At 38.8% G+C, this 10,816-nt stretch overlaps 1 protein-coding gene across 1 annotated transcript; it reads left to right on the top strand.

Annotated features, from left to right (window-relative positions):
* Positions 1–5,359: 5,359 nt before the first annotated feature.
* On the top strand, positions 5,360–8,895 carry LOC101773981 (histidine-containing phosphotransfer protein 1). The gene is made up of 6 exons (XM_004974135.3): positions 5,360–5,530; positions 5,637–5,767; positions 5,882–5,950; positions 7,107–7,178; positions 8,138–8,210; positions 8,498–8,895. Exons 1-6 carry the CDS (start codon positions 5,480–5,482, stop codon positions 8,525–8,527), a joined length of 426 nt encoding a protein of 141 aa, XP_004974192.1. The 5' UTR covers positions 5,360–5,479; the 3' UTR covers positions 8,528–8,895.
* The last annotated feature ends 1,921 nt before the right edge of the window (positions 8,896–10,816 follow it).

The raw sequence follows: 10,816 nt of genomic DNA, 5'->3' as shown, positions 1-10,816 counted from the left end.
ATAGCTTTGGTCCGGTCGATTCTGACAAGATGGAGTGATTCTTTGTCGGAAGTCTGACAGACTGAAACTACTACTGTCACTTTCATTCCCTCGTCCTCCTAGGTTTTTGGCTAGGATCTGCATAGTGCATACTGCAGTCATTAGTCTTGAGATGAAGTGAAACAACAGCAGCTCAGGATTGCTTCCAACAATGATGTTGGCAGCTCTAGGAGCATCAGCACGAGCCGGTGTTCAGGAATCAAACCAACGATTGCTAGCTGCTTGTTGTGCAGACAAGAGGCAACGCCGTGAGGAAGCGAGTCTCAACTTACCGATGATGATTGTGCATCCAACGCGGGCTGGTTTTGGGCCAACCTTATCAGCGTAATGTTATCAGGTACGGGATGCCAGGAATGCATGCTGTCTTTCACTTTACACAAGATTCTAGGTTACACACTGTTTGAGATTAGTACTATAGTAGACAGATGACTGTGATAAGCTATCACACAACTTAATTGGAAGGTGGTGGGTGGGTGATTGATCATGAGAAAATTTTGGTACAGGACACTGCTCCTTCGTGAAAATAGTTGTAGAACAATAAAATGTATTTTCTTTGCGGAAACACAAAAGTTTGTTGTGCTACATGGCACAGCCTAAAGTCTTTTAGCCAACCTTTTTTTTTTACATGTCACACGGCATGTACCACGAAATTTTGGATCTCAAACTTAAAATACATTGTGTATAATTCCCGTGTGCCTGTTTTCAGTTCCCGTTTGGATCACCGTGCTGTTTAGAGTAAATGCAACAAGATCTCATATGTGTATAATTTACTTTTCCTTTTCACTTACAAAAAAAATTAATACTTGGAATGTACTACTTCAACCCTTTAAATATACATGTCCAATATTTTTGACATACTGCTTCAATATTTTCATATAAAATGTTGAATTAGTTTATCTAAAATTTTAGATTTAATATATTGTTGAATCAAGTTTAATAAAATGTTCAAGCATGTATAGAAGTATAAAATCGTAATTCAATAATAGTCACAAATAGATATATAGAGGGAATTCAGGAAATACATGGAATTTAGGTTTTGTCCTTGCTAACCTCCTACAACCAAATGCTTCCTTCTAGATAAAAAATATTTCCCAAAGAACATCTCCTCCCTCCGAGAACATTTATACATTAATACGTTATCCAGATATATGAAAATGCAGATGTCACTAATTAGTACCATATCATATGTTTTAGTTCCTTTATGCACAGGATATTCATCCACGCCGTTCGTTACCACGTTTCAATAGTTCAGAGTTTGTTGTATATAGGTAATGACTTGGACACGTTTTAATAATTCATAGTTTGTCGTATATAGGTAACGGCTTCGAGGTGCAACATCCGTTCACCATTATTACGTCGACACATCCATTATATACCAATGGTAATCATCACTAGGGCTCTTTTGAAATGAATATAATGCAAAGTATGGAATATTCATTCATGTAGTGGGTTACAACACTTCAATAATCCAAAGTTTGTCGTATATAGGTAACGGCTCGGGGATGCAACATATGTTCGCCATTATTATATCAACACATCCGTTAAATGCAGATGTAAACAACCAATGATAATCTTCACCAGAGTTCTGTCATCTTGTGTCATATGTTGTAGTTCCTTTATGTATGGAATATTCATCCACACCGTGAGTTACCACATTTCAATAATTCATAGTTTGTCTCATATAGGTAACGGCTTAGAGATGCGACATTCGGGCACCATTATTACATCGACACATTCGTTAAATACGAGTGCATTGTATTTCCTCGAGAAGGTTGTCTAGATATTGTCAAAATGGTGTTTAGCAATAAATATTTTGAATAATTCACAATATAGAAAACTAAGTTGGGTTAATTTTAAATAAAATTACTAGTTCTTGCCTTATTTTTTTTATATTATTGGTATGCTTATACATAGCTATTCCAAAAAAATGTGTTGGATTGAAAAAGAGTTATACTTATGTACCTCATATTTCATATCAATTATTTCAACATGTTTTAAAATGGTACATTAATCGTATGGGAAAAGGATAATCGAATACAAATGAATGCCTCTCTCGAAGAATATATATATTCTAGTTATTAACGAGGTAGCTACACTAAAAATTTAGGTGGTTGTTGAATTATACTAATTTCTATACAAAAGTTTTAGGTGGTTGTTGAAATATACTAATTTCTATACTAATTTTTAGGTGATTGTTGAATTATATTAATTTCAATTGCCGTATTTATCTCTTACAAATAAAGTAGTTTTTAATTCTTACCATTTAAGAATTTGGTTGGTGGTGACAGCTCATAATCAACTGTTAGAACCTCGGTTGGTACCAACTCAAGATCCAACGGCTAGAACGAGATTGACACCAACCAAGTTTTTGAAGGATAGTGCTGAAAAGCTGGTACCTTGAAAGCAATCTTGGTTTGTAGTTAACAAATCTAGTTATTGAACTTAACTTTACCCACTAACCAGTTGCAGCTAAGAGAAATCGAAATTCCAGTAGTCGAGTTCAAGTTTTCATCCTCCATGAGCTATAGCCTTGGGTACCACATTAATATTTGCTAGCTAATGCCTACCTTGAAGAATCAATATTTGCTAGCTATTAACAAGGTAGCTATACTAAATTTTTAGGTGGTTGTAAATCATATTAATTCCAACTGATGTATTTATCCTTTACAAACAAAGCAGTTTTCAATTCTTACCATTTAAGAGTTTTGTTGGTGGTTGGTTGGTGCCAGGTTCGATGGGACCCATCTGGAATTTGGTTGGTGACAGCTCATGATCAACGGCTAGAACCTCCATTGGTGCTAGCTCGTGATCTAATGGCTAGAACGAGCTAGCACTAACCAAGTTTTTGAAGGATCTTGAAAGCAATCTTGTTTGTAGTTAACAAAATGTAATTGTGGAATTTAATTTTACCCACTAAAAAATAAAAAAATATAATTAGTTAGAAACTAGGGCAACATGGTCATTTTGATTGACATATTTGTGGTTTTGATCAACTTGGAGGTTAATTTGGTTTACGGGTTATTTTAAATTCTTGCAAATGAACCCTTGGTTTTTGTTGGTTTTGGCTTTTCTATTTGTGGTTGGCCTCGATTTGCTATCCATGGAGCTTGAGAAGTTTTTATACAAAGTGAAATGTCTTGGGGAAGGGAAAGGACATTGCTTTGAGTAGTTTCAAATTTTATTGGATTTCATGAAAGTTCTTGAAAATCCATATACATTTTTTGAGCTAAATACTACTCACAAGTATATATATAGAGGGAATTAAGGAAATGCATGGAATTTAGGTTTTGTCCTGGTTAATAACCTCCTACAACCAAATGCTTCCTTGAGAAACAAATATTTCCCAAAGAAACATCTCCTCCCTCTGAGAACATTTATACATTAATACGTCATCCAGATGTATGAGATGACAACATGTTCAAGGACTTTCTATATTTTCATGAATGAAGAAAATGATATTTGTATGCATGTATGTATGTGATGAGCACGAGACAAGAACCTTGATAGGTATAGGGTTTTCAGTCTAAAGAGTTGCAGTGAGCTCACAACTATGAGATGCTCTACAACCACGCAAAGTCCTTAGCTTAGTATGACTATCATGGCACATCCAGCATGTTCACATCCACGCGTGAATGCTCGTTAGCCAAAGCAAGGTATTTAGAACCTGTGTCTTCACAACAACACATCCCTACTTCGTGTGTTGGTCGGGAATGGGCGGCATGCCATTTATAGATGGTAGTGCCATACAATAATGTCTGCGTTATTTGATTAACCTATTGGAGTAGTATTATCTTTTCTTGAGACAAATCATTGTGATGTTGAATATTATAGTAGTGTCATCTTTTATTGAGCTAGATTGTTATGATGTTGTTGGAGTGGGGCTAACAACCAATGGTAACCGTCGCTAGAGTTTTATCAAAATGCATATGTAACTAATTAGTACCGTATATGTTTTAGTTCCTTAACGGACAGAATGTTCATCCACACCGTTGGTTACCACATTTCAATAACCCATAGTTTGTCGTATATAGGTAAAGACTTGGACACGTCACAATAATTCATAGTTTGTCATATATAGGTAACGGCTTCGAGGTGCAACATCCATTCGCCATTATTACATCGATACATCCATTATATACTGATGTAAATAACCAATGGTAATCATTGCTAAGGTTCTTTTGAAATGAATATAATCTAACATAGGGAATATTCATCATGTCGTGGGTTACAACATTTCGATAATCCAAGGTTTGTCGTGTATAGGTAACGGATTGGGGATGCAACATCTATTCGACATTATTACATCAACACATCCGTTAAATGCAGATGTAAACAGCCAATGATAATCATCACTAGAGTTCTGTCATATTGTATCATATGTTGTACTTCCTTTTACGTACGGAATATTCATCCACATCGTGCGTTACCACATTTCAGTACTTCATAGTTTGTCTTATATAGGTAACGGTTTAGAGATGCGATATACATTCGCCATTATTACATCGATACATTCGTTAAATATGGGTGCATTGTATTTCCTTTAGAAGGTTGCTCAGGTATTGTCGGAATGATGTTTAGCAAAATAGTTCTTGCTTTATTTTTTATATTGTCGCCATTGTCTTATTTTTTATTTTTTACATTTGTGATTGATTGAATAATAGGTATACTTATGTACTCCATTTTCACTATTTCTACATTTTTTAAACTAGTACATTAATAGGACGAGAAAAGAATAATCGAATACAAATGAATGTCTGCCTCTAAGAATCAATATCTGCTAGCTATTAGCAAAGTAGCTATACTAAAATTTAGATGGTTGTTGAATTATACTAATTTCTATACTAAACTTCTAGGTGGTTGTTAAATTATAGTATTTTTTATACTAAATGTTTAGGTGGTTGTTGAATTATATTAATTTAACAATTGTAGTTTTCTCTGACAAATAAGGCAATTTTTAATGCTTGCCATTTAACAGTTTAGTTGGCGGTAGATTTCATTATGATCCTTGTAAAATATGGTTGGTAACAACTTATAATTTGGTGTCGGCTTGAGATTCAACGGCTAGAACGAGACTGGCACCAGCCAAGTATTCGACAGTAGTGATGAAAAACTGGTATTTTGAAAGCAATCTTGTTTTTGTAGTTAACAGATCCAGTTGTTGAATTTAACTTTACCCACCAACCAGTTACAGCTAAGAGAAACTGAAATTCGAGTAGTCGAGTTGAAGTTTTTATCCTCCACTAAGCTCCAGCGCGGGGTACTGACTCCCTCCCTATAACCTCCCTATAAATAGGGGCCCTCCCGCTCCCGTCCCAATCACCCCTCAGCCTTCACTCGCTGCGTTCCCCTTTCAGTTCCCCACACACACCCCGCTCCCCGGTTCCCGACGAGCTCGGAGCTCCCCCTCCCCCGCTCGGTGCTCACCGCGACAGCAGCAGCCATGGACGCCGCCAACCAGCTGACCGCCCTCCTCAACAACATGTTCGCCACGGTAAGGGGCTTTCTCTGCCGCATGACCGCTGAATTTTTGTATTTCGGCGCTATTTGTGCGGAATTCCGGCGGTGGCTGACGAGATTGTGCTTTGCTTTGGTGCTAGGGTTTGCTGGACGAGCAGTTCCAGCAGCTGCAGATGCTCCAGGACCCCAGCGCCCCGGACTTCGTCTCCGAGGTGGTCACACTCTTCTGCCAGGACGGCGAGCGCATCATCGGCGAGCTCGCCAAGCTGCTGTAAGTTTGGTTTGGTTCCTCACTTGCCTTTTCATATCTGTGATCGGATCGTTGCCTTGGGGGAACCTGGATTGACTCTGATTCGTGTAATTTCGTGTTTCTGTGCCTGTGCAGGGAGAAGCCCACTGTGGATTTTGACAGGGTCGACGCGTTTGTGCATCAGCTCAAGGGTAGCAGTGCTAGGTGATGCTTTGTTCATACCCTGTTCCTGAAATGCATGTGTAGTGCTTGTAGGAAGTTATTTGTTGTGCTGCAATTTTAGCACGGGAAACGGGTATGGGGGAATTTAAATTTGTGTTGTGAGGTGATTGATCTGGCATACACAATTAATTCTCCGTACTGATCGGACCACTCAAAGATCAGTTTGGGATCTGTTGCTGTTGATTTCATAAATGTCATGTTCCGTGATGTGGATCCGACATATGTCGTCCATCGTGTGCACTAGCCATGCCTCAAAGAGGAAAGCTTCACATTTCCTATTTTAAGCTGTGTTTAGTATCCGTTTATGGAAGGGGTTGTCACCTATTTTGTTGTTGTAGCGTTCCATGGCATAGATCCGGTGATGCTTTGTTCATACCCTGTTCCTGAAATGCATGTGTAGTGCTTGTAGGAAATTATTTGTTGTGCTGCAAATTTAGCACGGGAAACGCATATGTGGTGCCCTTAAAATGGGGGAATTTAATTTTTTGTCGTGAGGTTACTGATTTGGCATACACAATTTATTCTCCGTACTGATCGGATCACTCAAGGATCAGTTTCCACATTCCGTTTGGGAACGGTTGCCATTGATTTCATAAATGTCGTGTTCCGTGATGTGGATCCGACAAATTTTGTCCATCGTGTGCACTAGTCACTTTTTCTATTTTAAGTTGTGTTTTGCAACCGTTTAGGGAAGGGTTGTCATTTATTTTGTCGTTATAGTGTTCCATGAGGTAGATCTGACAAACATGCTCCATTCAGCTCACTAATCGAATAGCTCCAATAGCATCACAGTGTGTCATGAAAAAAATTAGAAGATAGGATTAAGGTTCACAAAGTAATTTATTGTGATTTCAGCTCTGTTTGTAGAATTCGGAAGTTTCAGTATTGAATCTGGTTTGCTAAAATTATCAAATTTTATGAGGCTTGTACTTGGTTTGCTTGTTAACTTGGATATAGATGATCACAGTGTAGAATATGTATTTGATTAACTTGCAGATCTGAATACAAAGAGCGATAATTTGGTATTTTATTTTTTGTTCTTTTTTTTCTCGAACAATGCAGGAGAGTTGTGTGTCATTTTTTGTTCTTTTATTGAATCAATTTTGTGGGTCCTTGATTTGTTTTTCTGCCATTTCAGTGTCGGCGCCCAGAAGGTGAAAAATACATGTGTTCAGTTTAGGGAGGTCTGCCAGCTCAAGAGCAGGGATGGGTTAGTACCTAGTATCATATGCATGTACTGCTATTTTTTTGCCACTATTTTATTGACACTTAAGTATGCATATATTAATGTCACTTGTTAGCACTATTATTGATGTTGCCGGTAGTATATTTTTATGTGGCTGAAACTGTGTCATCACTTTTGCACTGAATTAGCTCAGTCTTAATAGGCAGTAGAAATTGGCTGAGTCTTCTCAGATTTCTGGGTTAGGGTTATAAGTGCACCAGCTCAATTTTTAGTTCATTGTAGCAATTTGACAGCCATACTTTTGTACATTCAAAATAAAACAATTGGCTTCTTATACAGGTCTGAGTGCTTTTCCAGTACGCTTAAATTGTTGTGGCATTCATTTTCAGCTCAGATTGTTGAGTTAGGATAGCAATTGCTCTTGTTCAGTTTTTGCAGCTAATAGCTACTTTACTTGTTCTTGTCTCCATTTGAAATGGAATAGTCTGGCTGGCTTAAACTATGCCCTAAATACTGTAGCATTCAGGTCTGTGCTATTGTAGTAATAAGTTCTCCCATCTGCTTTTAATTTTGGAGAACTAACCAGTAAATTAATCTTGCATTAGTTGATTGTCCAATCTGCCAATCCATTTGACTTTCATCCTGCAATATTCTGAAACAAAGTTCTTATTTTGACAATTACTACTTGTGTGTGTTGATGATTGTGGTGGAATCATTTGCTTGATTGCTTCACATAACTGCCTATGGTATAAACAGCTCTTTGTAGATCTGGTACCCCTGATCCAAGTATTTATTTGGTAGGGAGGTATGTCCGTGGTGAGCAGTAAAGCTCCCTCTTGAATAGCTTATTGTTCACATTACTTGAAATTTTGGAGGCCCATGTTTATTACTGTGAAAAGAAATTTCATTGCAACGAGCATTTATGTGCATTGTTACCAGCTATGTTCTTTCATAAATTACCGATGAAGTATATTCCTTGCCAGATGCCTGAAGACTTTGGACTTGGTAAGAACTGAATTCTATGATCTGCGCGGCAAGTTTCAGACTATGCTTCAGGTATTACAATTTATTTGACTGATACATTTTCATATCTGAATCTTAGTTTAATGTTGGGATAAATCCATGATATAGTCCCAAAGAGTTACTAGGTCCCAACTTGGTTGCTCCTTAGCCTGAATGGATCTCATGTTTTGCTTCTGTTGATATCTTTTTGGCTTCTTGTTATCTAGAGTCTGCACAGATGACAAGTACTTTATTATGGCCTTCTTGGCTATTACATGTTGATACCCTGTGATGATTAATTGAAATCATGTATAGAACTGACATTTTGTTTTCTGATGCAGCTGGAGAAGCACATCCAGGGGTTCAAGTGAACCCGAGTTGGGGAACGGAGCTGCATTTTGGGATGACGCCTACACCGCTCAAGCTTCAGAACATGCCGGATGCGTTCCTCAGCTGCAGCAGATTATGAGCTGACACCTTTCTGTTTCCTTAGTCCGTCGCCATCGTCTTAGTGTTGTTGTTGTCGGGTGATCCATCTTCCTGCAAGCAGTTGCAGGTCGTCTGGTCACTCCTAGTCCTAGTCGCCATTTCGTAGTCTCTTAGGTCCCCAAACTGCCTACCGGTTTGGGCTTTAAATGGTGTCAAGCTAGTCGGTCAGTCAGTCGTATCCTAGTTGTGTTATGGTAAAGCAAAACGATGCTGTGGTTAATTTGAATGAATCTGCTGCTTATTGGTGATATTTGTGCTGTCTGTGTGATCTATTGGTATGTACAGGTGATCCTGTTATTGGATGGATGATTGTATCATTGCAGAGTTTCAGGTTGGTGGCTGGCGCGTCATGGGAGGTCAGGAAGCAACAGCCAACAGCTAATCCTGCAGTTGTGGTCGCTGGTAATGGCCTCTCCAACCATCCATCAAAGGGGGCAATGGGTTGGCACCTCTGCCCTGTATCTGGCTGCTGTGAATCTGCTACCTGGGTGTTCTGGGCGTTTGCACGTCTGAACTGAACTTGGGCAGTAGCATAGCATGTCAGTGAATGGGTCACTACTGAAGGTCTGAATGGCAGTAGCAATGCCTTGCTCCTTGGTTGCAGAGAGGATGAAGACATGAAGTGGCGATGGGATGTGCTGCCTCTGTGACCAAAGATTGGACGGTCACATGGTGCGGCTTGGACGACAGGAAGAACAACATCTGAAGTCAGCCTTGCTCATGTATGTAGCATGGAACCTGTGGAAGGAAAGAAACCGAAGAGGGTGTTTGAAGACCGACAATGTGAGCCAGTGCAGGTGGTGCAAGAAATTAAGGAGGAGATGATGTTTGAAGACTTGTGTGTTTCAGTTCTTTTCTTCAGTGGTACGAGGAGTTTATTCAATTATGTCTTGTAATATCGTTATGTAAGAACTGCTTGCTCCTCTTCTTGAATGATAGGCAAACTTTTTGGAGAAAAAGGTCTTGTGTCTAGTACTCCAATCCAGTTTGGAAAAACGTGGCCCAAATGCTGCTACCACTATTACAGTACAAGATGAATGGCGCAGCGGTGGCAACAGTTGCCATTGGTTTTTCCTTGGCTCTACTCCAATCAATCATCAGCTGCCTCGGTTTCCTGTTGCTTGGGGCACCATAAAACCTGCTAGTCGACACTAGTTTGTTACTATCTTCATTTCAAAATGTAAATTGTAAGTTGGTTTGATCTTTTTAGATATATAACTTTTATTATATACTAGATGTAACATTTATCAAGTGCATAGTGAAAACTATATACTTAGAAAAATCAAAACAACTTATAATATGAAACGGACGGAGTACTTTGAGGACCATCCCTTTCAAAGTTGTATCAACTCTTAGCTGTTTAATTCCGTTGGAGAGAGACGAGCATCCAAAGCTAAGGGCGAGACTACACGACGAGTCAGAAAACTGAGTGCAGTGCAGGTACAACTCAGAACCCATCATCCCTAGGAACGCTGACAGAGATACCTGGCCATCCAGCTGAGCTGCTTTCAGTGCTCTCAAGAGGAAGGAGACGGCCCAGCTCATCCTCCTCTGTTCATCTCTGTGTGTGCCCAAGCATTCCAAAGACTATCATTGCAGCCTTGTTCTGTTGCAACTAACTCTGTCTCGATGAGTGTAAACAAGAAGGCCTCTCCCAGAGACAAGTCAGACGGTATTACGGGATGACATCGCACACAAGTACTGAAAATCTAGAGATATGCAGCCTGTCGCACCAAGAAAATAGTCATCCATGTACATGTACTGAAGTGGGTGACAATCAACGTCAAGGTAATTAATAAATAAATAAATTACATAAGCGCCACCAACTTTCAAGTGGGTGGAAATCAACGTTAATAAGGTACTCCCTCCATCTCAAATTATAAGTCGCTTTGACTTTTTTGGTACATCCACTTTGCTATGCATCTAGATATATTGTTATATCTATATACATAGCAAAATGAATGTATCAAAAAAGTCAAAACGACTTATAATTTGAGATGGAGGGAGTAATAAATAAGGTAATAAAGTATACAAGCGCCGTCAAAATCCTGATGTAACTGCGGATACCGATGGGTATCGGCCAACCAAATCTATTGATCAAGTTTTAAATGAAAAATATCGTTTGTCCTAAGTCAAATTATTTTAAATTTGATCAAGTTTACGATAAAAAG

The sequence above is a fragment of the Setaria italica genome, chromosome VI, assembly GCF_000263155.2.
Source record: "Setaria italica strain Yugu1 chromosome VI, Setaria_italica_v2.0, whole genome shotgun sequence".
Lineage (NCBI taxonomy): Eukaryota > Viridiplantae > Streptophyta > Magnoliopsida > Poales > Poaceae > Setaria > Setaria italica.
The sequence above is the reverse complement of the archived record's forward strand: the minus strand, read 5'-3'. Positions and strand labels throughout refer to the sequence as shown.

What these genes read in the sequence shown, in the direction of transcription:
- LOC101773981 (XM_004974135.3), top strand. Translation starts at nt 5,480, where the DNA reads ATGGACGCCGCCAACCAGCTGACCGCCCTCCTCAACAACATGTTCGCC. An exon ending in TCAACAACATGTTCGCCACG is followed by an intron (nt 5,531 to 5,636) that starts GTAAGGGGCTTT and finishes CTTTGGTGCTAG; the next exon opens with GGTTTGCTGGACGAGCAGTT. An exon ending in CAGCTCAAGAGCAGGGATGG is followed by an intron (nt 7,179 to 8,137) that starts GTTAGTACCTAG and finishes ATTCCTTGCCAG; the next exon opens with ATGCCTGAAGACTTTGGACT.